This window comes from Glycine soja, chromosome 11 (genome assembly GCF_004193775.1).
Source record: "Glycine soja cultivar W05 chromosome 11, ASM419377v2, whole genome shotgun sequence".
Classification (NCBI taxonomy): domain Eukaryota; kingdom Viridiplantae; phylum Streptophyta; class Magnoliopsida; order Fabales; family Fabaceae; genus Glycine; species Glycine soja.
Window position 1 is genome coordinate 8,668,475 of NC_041012.1, and position 16,415 is coordinate 8,684,889.

A 16,415-nucleotide genomic window follows, 5' to 3' on the forward strand; every position below is an offset into this window, starting at 1 on the left:
ATCGTTTACTTTACAAATAAAATTAGCTGTAGACATATGTCCCTTCACAACTAATAGATTCATTGTCTAAAGTTTTTGTTGCGGTACAATGTTCTATACATCATTTTATACGTCTTTTTTTGAAACTATTATACCTTTCTTATACATTTTTCCGGCACCTATTTCTTCTCGATTGCATATATGTTTTTTCTTTTGTACGATATCATTTCTAACTATTAAATATAAGTATAAGTACAATTTAATTAACTATTATAATTTAGACTTAACCGTATTTTTTACCCTAGAATGATGTGATTTTAGTTTTTAAGATTTAATTGGGTCCTTCAGGCATTATAAATATATAAGTTTAGTTCCAAATTTTCAATTGTGTTAATCAAGTTTTAGGTATTATAATTGTGTGATTTTTATCTCCTAACTTTTATAATTTTACAATTGAAACTAATTTTTGGATGATAAAAATTACAAAATTATGACATTTGCAGGATTAAAATTACAAAATTATGATTCCTATTTGTAAGTTTGTCACTTCATTTTTTTTCTTATGGCTATCGCATGGAAGTTAATTGAATATTGACAATGATCTCAAAAAAATAGACGACTGAAACTAAAAAATAATTTCTGATTTTAAGTTGTGGGTTTTGTTATAAAAGAAAAAAGAAGCGATAAAGATAAATGTAAAAATATAATGTTTGATTGATTGGATTGTTGTACTAATAATCTACCACCTTTTTTCAAACAGATAACTTCTTAAAACGTAGTTAACACCTATGTCAACTAGTTATACATTGATTCAACTAATAAGACAGTTACATTCAGCTAATTTTGGCTAAGTTGGCAATTACCTCAGCTAAATCCTATGAGGTTTAACGAATCCTCTAATAACTACTTGAATATTTGCTTCTTAAAATATAGCCATGATCTCCTAGTTATCCTTTTTATTTGAAAAAACAACAATTGCCTCATATTTTTAAGGTGGCACTATCTCTTGTCATTTTTAACTGCCATTCTCGTAAATGATCTTCTAAAACCATGATATTCAATTGATCTCCTGTTTTGCTAATGCCCCAAACAACTCATGCTCTTACTAGTGGATCGATGCCAAATTACCTGAAGTTGTAATAGTTGATATTCCAACCTCATACACTTCAATAGAAAATCTATGTGCTCCACCATCTAAAGCTTATTAGTTATCCCACGTTGACACTGCCCCCCCTTCGGTTATTTTTAATCAGCTAACCCTTCTACAGTTGAGGTTCTTATAGCCAATGCTTCAATAGTTCGCATTAACACTCCAGTGACTGATATTTCAATAGCTGACTCATCGACTATTTTCATTTGTTTAATTTAGATGATTTCTTGTTAGGTGATGATTTTTTCTGAGTGCCAACATGTATAAATGTCCATTATGAGGTAACAATTTGCAATACGTGTATGCTTGTTCTGTTATACTTTTTGATAACATAAATATGAATCGGTAAGTTATATATACATATATAAAAAAAGATATAAAAGGAAATTTAGGTCACTTGACCGATTGTGTTATAAAATCCGAGAGGAAGTTATGCATTGAATTTTTTTTTATTAATGAATTATGAACAATTATATAAATAAATCTATCAATTTTTCCTTATATATGATATTCAATCTTCTTATTCATAAATGATGTTAGATTTCACCTCACAATTATATTTTAATAAATTAAATAGAGTGTGTAAGTATTGTAACTTTCTTATATCTTATTCAATTTTTTTTATAATATATATATATATATATATATATATATATATATAAAAAGATTAATTAGCAAAAGCTTATGTTTACTTGTTTAAGACGTATATAATGTCAATGTGAAAACCTTTTTACTGTTGAACAATTAGAAATTTATCTTAATGTATATTTATTATAAAATTCAATAAATTTATTATATTTGATAATTTGTATTCAAATCATTTAATAGTCTATTTTCTTTATTTTTACATATAAGTTTTACTAATTAAATATTAAAATATGGTGCATTGCATAAGAATTTTGCCGGTCTATTAAACACCCGTCTCCTTCTGGTTTTGTTTTTCGCGGCTGTTTGGTATGATTCCACGATATATATAAACACCCTTCTCATTTGTACCACCAGACTTGCTTCAAATTTAAGCTGAAAACTAACTACTTGTTGCTGCCCAGTCCCAATAAACCAAGAATTGAAAACTTTCAGTCTAAAATTAATTTAACATGTCATTAAAGCTGATAAATAAATTTCTATTTTAAGTGACTATTTAATTCAGCTATAAAATTTTACCTCTTGTAACATATTCATCTGAAAAGAGAATTATGTTTGTCTAAATCGATGACTATGCCTGTATTTGAATTAGTTTATTTTCATAATTATATTCTTACGTGAGAGAATTTTAAAAAAAATCTATTAATTTCCTAAAATTAATCGTTAATAAATATGTAATAAATGGTTAAGTGGGAGTCTAATGGCACCAATGCAAATATGCAATAACAATTAAGCATTTCAAACTTGTCATCACTGTACGCTACGCACTACTTATAGAATTTTCATTCCGATTTCTCTCTCTCGTTATTGTTTCTCTTAGTAAATTAACATACATACACCCATAACAACCATAGCCAGATCTCATCTGAAAAGAGAAGTGAATATTCTCGTTCTCTCTCTTCTTACCTACATACATGCTTATCGCCACACTTCTGTCGGTGAACTCGATTTCATTATTCTAATAATCAGATCTGAGGTAAATTCTCTCTACTTCTCAATTCCGCCTTGCATTCAAAATGATCCCCATACCATACAATGAGATGCGATTTCCTTTCCAATTGGTCAGAATCAGTGAAGAATTTGTGATGCAATGCAATGTTAATTTTTAATTCGTTCTTATACCGAAATTAGTCTCCGAGGTTCCATTGTGATGCAAGAGAAACGTTTGTTAGTTGAGGCACTGCAAATGTTAATGTTAATTGTTAATTGTTAATGATTGGATCGTGCAGAGAGACAGTGTTTGTGATTGAGGGAAGATGCTGACCAAGTTCGAGACCAAAAGTAATAGAGTGAAGGGACTGAGTTTCCACAGCAAGAGACCCTGGATCCTCGCGAGTCTTCACAGTGGCGTGATCCAACTATGGGATTACCGAATGGGTACTCTCATTGACAGATTCGATGAGCATGATGGTCCTGTCAGAGGTGTCCATTTCCATAATTCCCAGCCCCTGTTTGTCTCTGGAGGTACCTTATCTGCAACCCTCCTTATGTTTCTGTATCTGTAATTTCTGATCCGTTAGTTGTGTATCCTTTATTGTTTTTTGGTCTGCGTATATCTGAATGAGGGCACTTATTTACAACCATTCTCATGCTTCTGTATCTATAATTTACTATCTCGAATTCCCTATGCACTGCTTGTATTCTGATCTGTTAGTTGTGTATTCTTTATTGTTGTTGGTCTGCGTATATCTGAATGAGGGAACTTATTTATGTTCTAAATCTGCATTCGTGGCAAAATGTGAGTCACGTTGGACACATCTGAACTCCACTAGAATCCGGTTAAAGCTTTCCAGTTTATGTAGATTTGTGTTTGAAAGAAGTGATACTCTGTCTAGATCTGCCATGCTGAACGAATGAAAGTATGAAACTAGAATTATGTGTGTGATGCTTCATATTTGGGTGTCCTTTTGGAGAGTAATTTTATTTTTGGAAGGCCTTCTGGAGAGTAATTAGCTGCGGTAATATAAATATTTAATGCTTCTTTTGTATCTTCTGATTGTATTATCTCTTCACCTTTGTTCTTTGCTTGTCCCAGGTTGATGAAAGAAGATTATACCATGAGCAGTAAGAATGGGGGATTTGCATTTATGTTTTCAAGATTTATTTGTGCTGTATTTTTTATTTGAAAAGCCAAAAAGATTTGTTTGGTGTAGTTGAAATGCTCTGGATCTGGAAATTAGTAACTAATATGAATATGATTTTTTTAGACAAAGCAGTGCTGCATGGCATCTTGTTGTTCTAATGGTTGGGTTTCAATATGATTTTCCAAAAGTTTCATTTGTCACTTGGGGTGGAGAAGATTTTGATGTGTTATGTACATTGGTATAATAAGTTATTTATTGTCCATGTGGAAGGGGAGGGCTTTGCTTTATACAATTTACAGCTTATTGACTATATATTGTTTCTTGGGACAGGGGATGATTACAAGATTAAGGTTTGGAACTATAAGATGCATAGGTGCTTGTTCACTCTTCTAGGACACCTTGATTATATCCGTACCGTGCAATTTCATCATGAGGACCCTTGGATTGTGAGTGCCAGTGATGATCAGACCATTCGCATTTGGAACTGGCAGTCACGTACCTGTATATCTGTTTTAACTGGGCACAATCACTATGTTATGTGTGCTTCATTCCATCCAAAAGAGGATATTGTTGTGTCAGCCTCCCTGGATCAAACTGTTCGTGTTTGGGATATTGGTTCTCTCAAAAGGAAGGCCGGGCCTGCTGCAGATGACATCCTACGATTGAGTCAAATGAACACAGATCTTTTTGGAGGTGTTGATGCAGTTGTTAAGTATGTATTGGAAGGTCATGACCGGGGTGTCAACTGGGCTGCTTTTCATCCTACACTGCCTCTGATTGTCTCAGGAGCTGATGACCGACAAGTGAAACTTTGGAGGATGAATGGTAAATATGAAACCTGAATAATAACTACCTGGGAATATCCACAGCTTTCCAGTTCATTTTCTACAGCTAATCACCCTTTCATATTGATGCTATTCTTATTATTACAATTGCAAATATTAACAAAACAGTGTTTGGAGGAACTTACATGTATTGTTGGTGGCAAAACCTTTCATACAAGACACTGCTTGCATGCATTAACTTTTTAGTATTTAGTAAACCAAAAAATGTTTGGTTTTTTTATTGACCTTCTCAAAGTCCCTAATATTTTTTCCCCTGTTTTCAGACACCAAGGCATGGGAAGTGGATACTCTGAGAGGACACATGAATAATGTTTCATGTGTTATGTTCCATGCCAAACAGGACATCATTGTGTCAAATTCTGAGGATAAAAGTATTCGAGTATGGGATGCCACAAAGCGGACTGGAATTCAAACTTTCCGCAGAGAGCATGATCGGTTTTGGATTCTTGCTACACATCCTGAAATGAATTTGTTGGCAGCTGGTCATGACAGTGGCATGATAGTCTTTAAGCTGGAGAGAGAAAGACCCGCTTTTGCAGTTAGTGGTGATTCTTTATTCTACACAAAAGACCGATTCTTGCGTTTCTTCGAATTTTCAACTCAGAGAGAGACTCAAGTACTTACAATTCGACGACCTGGATCTTCAAGTCTGAATCAAAGTCCAAAGACTCTTTCCTACAGCCCTACTGAAAATGCAATTCTACTCTGTTCAGACGTGGATGGCGGATCTTATGAGTTGTATTGCATATCCAAAGATGGTACAAAGGACAGTTTTGGTAGGGGTGATACACAAGATCCAAAGAAAGGTCTTGGAGGATCTGCAGTCTTTGTGGCTCGGAATAGGTTTGCTGTGCTTGACAAAGGCAGCAACCAAGTCTGTGTAAAAAATCTGAAGAATGAGCTTGTCAAAAAGAGTGCCCTCCCTATTGCTGCAGATGCTATATTCTATGCTGGAACAGGCAACTTGCTATGTAGGTCAGAGGATAGGGTTTTTATATTTGATCTACAGCAGAGGATTGTTCTCGGTGATCTTCAGACCCCTTTTATAAAGTATGTAGTCTGGTCTAATGACATGGAAAGTGTTGCTCTTCTCAGTAAACATGCGATTGTCATTGCTAGCAAGAAGCTTGTGCACCAATGCACCCTCCACGAGACTATCCGAGTAAAAAGTGGAGCCTGGGATGACAATGGCATTTTTATTTACACAACATTAAATCATATAAAATACTGTCTCCCCAATGGAGATAGTGGGATAATTAAAACACTGGATGTCCCAATTTATATTACAAAGGTTGTTGGAAACACCATCTTCTGCCTGGGTCGGGATGGGAAAAACAAGGCTATAACTGTTGATGCAACAGAATATATCTTTAAGCTTTCCTTGTTGAAGAAAAAATATGACCATGTAATGAGCATGATAAGGAATTCACAGCTCTGTGGGCAGGCAATGATTGCTTATCTACAACAGAAAGGGTTTCCTGAAGTTGCCCTCCATTTTGTGAAAGATGAGAGAATCCGATTCAATTTGGCTTTGGAGAGTGGCAACATTCAAATTGCAGTTGCATCAGCAACAGCAATTGATGAAAAAGATCACTGGTATCGACTAGGGGTTGAAGCTCTCCGTCAAGGTAACTCTGGTATAGTAGAGTATGCATACCAAAGGACTAAAAATTTTGAGAGACTGTCATTCCTTTATCTCATTACTGGTAATGTGGAGAAACTTTCAAAAATGTTGAAAATTGCTGAAGTGAAGAATGATGTGATGGGCCAGTTTCACAATGCTCTATATATGGGTGACATCAGAGAGCGTGTTAAGATCTTGGAGAATGCAGGACATTTGCCTCTTGCTTACATCACTGCATCAGTCCATGGGCTACATGATGTTGCTGAAAGGCTTGCAGCTGAATTGGGGGATAATGCTCCATCTGTGCCTGAGGGAAAAGTACAATCTCTCTTGATGCCACCACTACCTGTATTGTGTGGTGGTGATTGGCCCCTTCTTAGGGTCATGCGAGGAATATTTGAAGGTGATTTTAACAATACAGATCGAGATGCTGATGATGAAGAGTATGAGGCTGCTGATGGTGATTGGGTCGAGGAGCTTGACATGGTTGATGTAGATGGGTTAGAAAATGGAGATGTTGCTGCAATTTTGGATGGTGTAGAAGTGGCAGAAGATGATGACGAAGAAGGTGGATGGGAGCTGGAAGATTTAGAGCTGCCCCCTGAAGCTGACACACCAAAAGTTTCTGTCAGTTCACGATCTTCAGTTTTTGTGGCCCCAACACCTGGGATGGCAGTTAGCCAGATATGGATTCAGAGATCATCTCTTGCAGCTGATCATGTAGCTGCTGGCAATTTTGATACTGCAATAAGATTACTGAACAGGCAACTCGGGATACGGAACTTTGCCCCCTTGAAATCCATGTTCCTAGATCTACATACTGGCAGTCATTCCTATCTGCGTGCCTTTTCATCCGCTCCAGTTGTATCAATTGCTGTTGAAAGAGGTTGGACTGAGTCATCTAGTCCAAATGTGAGAGGCCCACCAGCACTTCCTTTCAGATTGTCTCAATTAGATGAAAAACTCAAAGCTGGTTACAAGTCAACAACTGCTGGGAAATTTACTGATGCTCTTCGCACTTTTGTCAATATTCTTCATACCATTCCTTTGATTGTTGTTGAGTCAAGGAGGGAGGTCGATGAAGTGAAAGAATTGATTATCATAGTGAAAGAGTATGTCTTGGGTCTGCAGATGGAGCTCAAAAGAAGGGAAATTAAGGACAATCCAGCACGCCAGCAAGAGCTTGCAGCTTATTTCACCCACTGCAATCTTCAAACACCTCACTTGAGGCTAGCTTTGCTGAATGCCATGACTGTCTGCTACAAGGCAAAGAACCTTTCCACGGCTGCAAACTTTGCCAGGAGGCTACTTGAGACCAATCCTACTGTTGAAAACCAAGCTAAGACAGCAAGGCAAGTGCTTGCAGCTGCAGAAAAGAATATGACGGATGCCTTACAATTGAACTATGATTTCCGAAACCCATTTGTAATTTGTGGAGCAACCTATGTGCCCATTTATCGTGGACAGAAGGATGTCGCTTGCCCCTATTGTACTTCCCGTTTCGTGCCAAGCCAGGCGGGCCAGCTATGTGCTGTGTGTGAGCTTTCGGTGGTAGGGGCGGATGCTTCTGGGTTGCTCTGCTCTCCTTCCCAGATTCGTTGATTTCACTGGATCAGGAGCGGTTAATGAATTTTGTTTCAGGTCAGTTTTCAATTTTCAACAGCAGATAAGAGTCCTATTGATCAATTAATATATTTTCTTTGTGTAGAAGCTAGAAGTAGTCAAGAGTTACTGTTTCTGAGTGAATTTCTGTCTACTTTTTTTTTCATGGTTTCCCTTTATAATTCTTTTTCCCCCTATGCTAGGGGGAAAGGCTATTAATCTTTCGTGCATGTGAAGTTTTCTTGTATTATGTTGAATTAATTTTATTAGTTTGAGTTGGAAATCGTAACATTTTGAGGCTTTAATAATGTATTTATAGTTATTCATGATTACTTCCTTTTTTCAATAATGGCTGGCTATGCAGTATAAACCATGTTTCCATTTTTCAGCATTTTTTAACTCCCCAATTATATTGTACTACGACCAAATAAAAATGTTAATGCACGTCTGCGATATAAATTGATTGAGGCACTGCGAGAGCTGTCTTCAATTCTTAATTACAATTATAATATTTTCAAATAATTGTTTTATTACATTTGCTAATGTCTAGAGATTCGAAACGGAATTGCTTCCCATTGATGTTTAAATCGTAAGACATGACAGGCCGCCACTCAATATATACTTATTCTTCCTGTTTAGGTTGGTGCTTAGAGCAACAAAGAGAACCTGAATCGCATTACAAAATATAAAATATCCCATTCTATTACAACTGATTTCACTATTACAAGTTATCACCACAACATGCCCCTTGGCTCAACCACCATTTTTTTCAGAGAGATTTTTTTTTCCTTTTTCAATTTTTGTTCAGGTCAACTTTCTGCAGTAGAAACCAGCCGTCCAACCAAACCCTATTTTGCTCATTTAATTCACAAGAGATGGTTACTTGATCTTCAATTTTGTTTGCATATTCTCACATAAGAGTATCATCGCCATAATAGACGAAAGAAATAGTTGGCCATTAGGTTACACAAGTTATGTAAATTGCTTTTTAGAAGTATCTTTTCTGCATTTTGTTTATGTTTCTCTTATGTTTTCTGGTTTTATCGCAACTTCTGTTTTCTTTTTGTTTTTTGTTCTTTTTATTTTCATTTTTATGGTTTTGTTTTCTGTTTTCCATAGTTAAAGAAGTAAAAAGTAAGATTGATTAATCTAAAATTTTCTTTTTAGATATTTTAAACTTTTATTTCATCTCAAAATATTATTTTTAGAATAATGTCAAGGTAAGTACTTCACTTACAAGTCTCATATTTTCACTCTAGTTTGGATTTAAGCTTTTATATATCCTAACATCTTTATTTTATCAACTTTGCATAAAGCCTGATGAAAGTGGTCTAAAGATTTAGCATATAACGCGCACACTGCAGGGCTGCCCCCAAGCGTGAGTGTATTATAGGATAATGTAATTTTTAGTATCTATATTAGTCAAAATTTAAATTTTATGAGGTTTTAACATTTTTATGACTCTTTTATTTGTTTTTATACTGTTAAGAACATTTAATAATGCACAACTAATTGATTTTATAGTGGACAAAAAATAGATATAATTTCATAGATATTTTGTGTTATTCTCTAGTGTAATGGACAAAACTTATATGTAATTTCATAAATCTTTTATACTTCTATGTCATAAACTCATCCTTGCCAAATTTTGTGTTATTGATAATTTTCTGAGAAACTTCTTCGCTAAGTTTATTTTCATTTTTCTTCTTTCCTTTTTAATTTTTTTCCCTTTTGTCTCATTGTTATATTAACAAAAAAGGATACTTTTAGATTTGGTGTTGTGCATTTTCCTTTTAAATTTTCCTTCTACATTAAGAAATGAGAAAAATAGAAAAAGAAGAATTAAGCATAAATATAACCACGATGTAATTATAAGAAAAGAAAAAGAAGTAAAAAAAGAAAACTAGACAAGTAAATCATTACATGTAATAACATTTTTTACTTTTATAATTATTATTTTGAATATTATATCTAAGATCATTTATAATTATTTACAGAATAAAAATTAACAAAATACATGATAATACGAAACATGACTAATTTTATCATATATCACATGTTTTAACTTATCATTCCATACTTACCATAAAAGCTAATAGGATAATGGAATAGGTGGATATAACATCACTCATTTTTTGTTATGTATATATCAATTATTTAAATTAAGCATACATTTACTTTTTAAAAAATAATAATACATTTTAATTATTTTAATTTGTTTTTTAGAATCTAATCCCTCTAATATATTCTATTCCACGCCAAATTTTGGTTGACAATAAGACGCACTGGTCCAATGTTTCCAGTGCCCGTCCGCACAACACAACTCCATTTTTGCACCACTCAACAACCACCATTTTTAAAATAAAACACACCTTTTCTGTCCATCCTTCAAGTCTCACTCTCAAACAACCTAACTCAACCACTTCATCCCATAGGGATATCCCCACCTCTCTAAAAAAAAACATAAAAAACAAGGACCTTTACTTGCAAAAAAAAAAAAAAGCATCATAGCAATTTAGCCACCATAAGAGTTACTTTTGATCCTCTATGAGTGTAACACATTTTTAACCACACGAGTTACTCACCAAAGTCGAACTCTCTCATCATGAATTGAAGTGTATGAATCAACTAAGGTGAAATTTTTTCCAACTTAATTAGTAGTAATATTAAGTTTTTTTTGAAAGTCAGTTGTAATGTTAAATAAAAATGATACGTATACAACTACATGAAAATTTCAGAGAAAAAAATTTACTAAACAAAATAATCTTATTCAACTCAAATATGATTAATTCCTCTAAAAAATACATGTTTATTTTTCCTACATTAAAAAATAAAGTACAGCTCCTCCAGGCACCAAATCACAACCATCCTTGAAAGTTGAATCACCGACAAAGCTCCCTCACTGCGAACCTTTCCAACGTGAGACTCTCTGTGGGTGTGGGCACGTTTTTTATCTATATCTTAATTAAAGATTAAAATGTATAAAAAATAAATAAAACATAATACGATAATAGAAATGCAAATTCAACTTAAAAGAACATAAATGTACCGAACTTACATTTTAAATTAGAGTATTTGCGAAAAATTTGTGGAAACTTATTTTAATTTTCTAAAATTAAATAGTTTATTAAAATAGTCTCTTTTTTAAAAAAAAAAACTCGTCTAATAAAAAATACAAATGAGGTATTAATGAGACTGTACATCCAAATCCAATAATACCTCCTTAAAGTATTTACCACAAATTATTGTTCACACTTATATTATAATTTATAACCGTATTTACCACAAATTATTATTATTTATTTATTCCAAAAAAGAAGTGGGGTAAGAAGCAGTAAGCAAGAAGCACCCACACGTACGGAGTTACACGTGTTCGTCGCGTATTGGGCTAAGCACGTAACCAAAGCCTGTTGTGACCTTGTCCCTTAACGACACGTATCCGTGCATCGCAAGCAACGGACTTTATAATTGACACGATAAAATTCATATTTACTCACACCACACACCAACGCAACTAAGAAAGAAACCAAAAGAAAAACAAGAACAAGTCAATTTTTCAATTTTCAATGGAAAACCAAACCTCATCGATGCAGTTTCTCATCCTCGAACAAGTTCAGTTCTTGAAGGTGAACGACGATTCCCTCTTGCAGTGGGAACTCGTCGACGTTGTTGACGCCGAAGAGGAGATCGATGGGTTCGGTTCTTCATCGGATTCTTCTTCCGTTTCTTGGTTCGAATCCGATTCTTCTCCCATCGATGCCTCAATTGAAGAAATTCGCCAACTTCTTCTTCATCCCGATGTGGGTTTACAAGATCCTCGTGAATCGGAACAAGAATCGGGTTTAGAAAATCACCACTACCGTTATCATCAACATCACTATCACCATGATGATGTTGATGATGATGATGTGGGTGGTGATAATGATGATGGTGAGGATGATGATGGGTATGGCTTGGATGATGAGCTTGTTCCATGGAACGTGAGCAACAAGTTTGAGAGGCAGAGGATGAGGAAATTAGGGAAAAGGGCATTTTCGAAAATGCACAATTCGAAGAAATCACCTTATCTGTTTGTGAGGCCTGGGTGTGTCCGTGGCAAGCACGGTTTGGGCCTTAAGCACATTACTGACTCCTAATTAGGGTTATAAATTATTGATTTGGGGGCTCTTCTAGAGAGAAAAGGGTCTTCAAGAATTGTGTTAGGTTGTTTAACTTTTAGAATCCTGATTAAGATTTGTATTTGAATATCAGGTAGCAAGATCTTTAGGGCATGTAATAATTTATGTCTCTCTCTTTTATGTGCATATCATGTACTGATTCTGAATGTATTTCTTGATGGAAAAATGAAAAAAAAAAATGGATCTGCTTTTGTATATCTTGTGCTGGTTTTTTATGTTTTTTGGTGGATAGAAAATTAGAAATTACTTTGGTTCTGATGAGAGCAAATGGTTCGGGTTTGATTGTGGTGACACAGATCATTCGGATGCATCAAAGATTATGGAAGTTAATTTGAATTCCGTATCTTTAGGGAAAGAGCACCTTGATTCATTACGTGTGACTATGTTTGTTTGTGATATTAATTAAGGATAAGATTGTTTTGACAGTGAAAATGGAGCAGAAGTGTTGCTGTGGTTTTCATTCGTTGTTGGTGAAAATTCGCTTTTAAAATGCTATTTCTTCATCCAAAACTTATTTTAGTTGTAGCGTGCAAGTTTGAAATGCTTTTAATTGCAAAATTGTCACATCTTCATGTTCTTTTATTTTTTTTTTCTGACAACCATGCTCAAAGTCGAAATTGAGATCGGTGTTCATGGAACGAAGAATTTCTTTGGTAGAAATGGGAAGAAGGTTTAATAATAATGGAATAACGGATATGCTTCTCTTATTATATTACACTTCCCCTTACACTTAAACCAACTAAAGGAATCATGAAATTACGCCAGTGCACTGGAGAAGTACATCATGTAATGTAATGGTTAGAGGTATCTTTTTTTGTTTTGTAGTTTGTAATATATGGGTTAGATTTGACCCGCCAGGTGATCAAGATGACGAATAATATTTTTGTTCGTTTAAAAAAAAAAAGAAGCTATTTCTATGCTAATTGGGTTTCAAATACAACTTATTGGAATTCACATGAGTCACGGGACCATTTAGGATTTTTGTAATTTGTGCAGTTTTTTGATTTATTTTATGTATTAATATATTCTAAAAAAAATTATTCTGCGCGCACACACATATATATATATATATATATATATATATATATATATATATATATATATATATATATATATATAAAATCAAATGCATAATATTATATTTCAATTATTAAATTATATATGAGAATTTTATTTATTATTGTATTATATCTTGATCCTGAAGTACATAATATGATTTATTCTTGTATGATTAGGATTTATGTTTAAGTGATTTTTATAACTTTGATTAATTATGGATTAGCCACAACATCTATAATTTGATTAAAATTATATATTAAGTTCTTTAAAGATTATATAAGAAATTAAACATAATATTGTAATTAATTGTACTTTATATAATGAATTTTACCCCATGTGAATTTTTATTAATTTGTATAATTAATTAGGATAAAATGTCATATTATTTTTTTAGGGTTTACCCACAATATTTGTCAATTTTATCATAACTAAATATTCAGATAAAAAATTAAATTATTTTCATGTTATACCCGTAAAACATGAATTTGAGTATGTAATTTGATTATTCTATCATAAAGTTTAATTGTATCTTATGGAATTAAAAATTTAGCTCACAAACAATTTTTATGTCACAAGATTCAATTTCCTAGTATGTTTACATGGGTAAAATATACAATTAAGATTAATATGCATCAAATTTTGACGTAAGCCTTTGGGTTTTTTCAGCTTCTCTATTAGTTTTTCTTAATGTGATGTTGCCGAACTCAAAGGAGATAACTATAAGATATGGAAGGAGATAATTCTTCTACAATTGGGGTGGATGAACATAGACTATGCTATAAGGAAAGATGAATCACCTGTAATAACTGATGAAAGTAGCCCAGCTGCTGTTACGCTATGTGAGTGTTGGGAGTAATCCAACCGGCTCAGATGTTTATTAAGACCAAAATCTCGATTGGGATACATGATTATATCGACTAGCATGAAAAGGCCCGATACTTCCTTAAGACTATTGATGATCAGTTCATCGCTTCAGATAAAGCTTTAGTAAGCACCCTGATCATGAAGTTCTCCCCTCTCCAGTTCACCAGTGTGAAAAGTGTGTGTGAGTACATAATGCAAATGCGATATATTCCAACTTAACTTAAGATACATAATGCAAATGCAAGGACAAATGGTCTATCAATAAATTAATGACCATGTGTGTTTAGGAAGAAGAAAAGCTTGCAATGGAGAGGGGTGAGAGTGCATTGCTAACAACTGCTTGTGGAAAAAACAAAGCAATTAAGTCTCAAGCTAATGAGAAGGGAAATGGTAAAATACCACCTCAAGCTAATATTAAGAAGGTGACAAAGTATTTCTTTTTTAAGAAGAAGGGACACATGAAGAAGAATTTTCCCAGATTCCAAATATGGTATGAGAAGAAAGGTAAATCAATCTCATTAATATGCTCAAGTATGCACAAGACCTAACATTGCTTTTGCAGTTGGAATGTTAGAAAGATATCACAGTAATTCAGGTATTGACCACTAGAGAGATGCAAAGAAAGTGATGAGGTATCTTCAAGGAACCAAAGATTACATGCTTATGTATAGACAGACAGACAATCTAGATGTGATTAGTTAGTTAGTCAAACTCAGACTTTGCTAACATTGTTAATTCTCGCAAATCAACATTAGGATACATTTTCATGATGACTGGTGGAGCTATTTCGTGAAAGAGTGTTAAGCAGACTTTGACTATTACTTCTACCATGAAAGCTGAGTTTGTCTCTTGCTTTGAGGCGACATCACGTGGTGTATGACTTAAGAGTTTCATTTCTAGGCTAAAGATAATTAATATTATTTCAAGGCCTTTGAGAATTTTTTGCGATAACTCATTTATTGTCTTTATGGCTAAGAATAATAAAAGTAAAAGTTAAAGTAAGCATATCGACATTACCTACTTAGCCATTAGAGAAATAGTAAAAGATAAAAAAGTGGTCATTGGACATATAAGCACCGAGTTAATGATCACTAATCCTTTGACTAAGGGCATGTCATTGTTTAGATTTAAGGATCATGTAGAGAGAATGAGACTTGGTTCCACTTTATGATTGTATACATATAGGTTGGAGTTGAAACTTATACTACTTGAGAAATTAAGCATGTTGTAATACATGGATGATATTGCTCGTTATAAGAGAAACTATCGTTGTGATTCGTATGTTCATTTCTTAAGAAGATTGAACATTAACTTATGTTAATCAATGAGTCAAAATATTTGGACCAAGTGAGAGAATGTAATAATTTTGGTTAAAATTAGTCTATACGATTTGGAAGGTCAAGTACTCCATCAGTTTTGGAGTTGAAAAACCGAATATTGAATGTCCACTAATGGGTGGTAATGACTACTAATGAGTGGTAATGACAACTAAATGCATGTTTTATAATAGAATATTTATATATAACACATGTGTTTGGTTCCTGAGTTGACATATTTTATTTTTGTTTGATACACCATCTAAAGAGAGAGATTGAAATAACCAAAACAAAACAGTTCTTTCATGACAATGACTGTAGGTATATTTTGATTTTGTTTTTCGCATTTGTTAATAACCTTGACCTGTGTTTCGTTTTATAGTTTGTAAAATCACATGTTTGATATTTTAGTCTTACATGTATATCATCATCATTATTTGTTTGGTTTAAAATTTTAGAAGAAAAAAGATGAAAATAAGTCGTTTCTTACTTTGTTTCTTTTACTATTTATGTATTACTTGAGAAGATAAACCACATAAAAAATGTGCACTTTTGTTTCAATTAAAGTTATGTTTTATATATTCACCAAAATAAAGTCATTTTTAACATTCTAAAATGCAAATGTTATTATTTATCGTTTATGATAAGTATATAAAGTAGTTAATAATTAGGTAAAAATAAGGATATAATTATATTGAAAACAAGGCAAATAATATTAACTTGAATTAAATTTCATCTTAAATCAATTGATACTACCTCTAATCCTTCTTATAAAAAAATGTCTATTAAAAATACTATTATTTGTTTCTTATAAAAAAAACACAAGAAGAAGCATTGAATAAGCTATCAGTTATAATATTATCTTATATTTGTATTAAAATCAAATGATAAGAAGGGAAAATACTTATTTGATATTTAAACCATACCTCAATTGTTAAGATGGATTGTGCGATATTTTTTTTAGTATCTTGAAAATTTAAATAGAAAGTCAAAATAAAGAGGTCAAAATCAAGTATTTTTTAACTTTGGTAAAAACATGGGTTAGGTTTCCATAAGTGTATAGTATTGT

The 16,415-nt window shown here is 33.1% G+C and overlaps 2 protein-coding genes across 2 annotated transcripts; both read left to right on the forward strand.

Annotated features, from left to right (window-relative positions):
* Positions 1-2,532: 2,532 nt before the first annotated feature.
* LOC114373768 (coatomer subunit alpha-2-like) lies at positions 2,533-8,261 on the forward strand. The gene is made up of 4 exons (XM_028331303.1): positions 2,533-2,750; positions 3,004-3,238; positions 4,189-4,683; positions 4,967-8,261. Exons 2-4 carry the CDS (start codon positions 3,031-3,033, stop codon positions 7,927-7,929), a joined length of 3,666 nt encoding a protein of 1,221 aa, XP_028187104.1. The 5' UTR covers positions 2,533-2,750; positions 3,004-3,030; the 3' UTR covers positions 7,930-8,261.
* Positions 8,262-11,410: 3,149 nt separating this feature from the next.
* LOC114377598 lies at positions 11,411-12,304 on the forward strand. The gene has a single exon (XM_028336191.1). It carries the CDS (start codon positions 11,496-11,498, stop codon positions 12,063-12,065), a length of 570 nt encoding a protein of 189 aa, XP_028191992.1. The 5' UTR covers positions 11,411-11,495; the 3' UTR covers positions 12,066-12,304.
* The last annotated feature ends 4,111 nt before the right edge of the window (positions 12,305-16,415 follow it).

Excerpts from the sequence above, each read along its gene's own strand:
- LOC114373768 (XM_028331303.1), top strand. The coding sequence starts at position 3,031 with ATGCTGACCAAGTTCGAGACCAAAAGTAATAGAGTGAAGGGACTGAGT. Across the intron at positions 3,239-4,188 it reads GCCCCTGTTTGTCTCTGGAG|GGGATGATTACAAGATTAAG; the intron begins GTACCTTATCTG and ends TTCTTGGGACAG. Across the intron at positions 4,684-4,966 it reads GAAACTTTGGAGGATGAATG|ACACCAAGGCATGGGAAGTG; the intron begins GTAAATATGAAA and ends CCCTGTTTTCAG.
- LOC114377598 (XM_028336191.1), top strand. The coding sequence starts at position 11,496 with ATGGAAAACCAAACCTCATCGATGCAGTTTCTCATCCTCGAACAAGTT.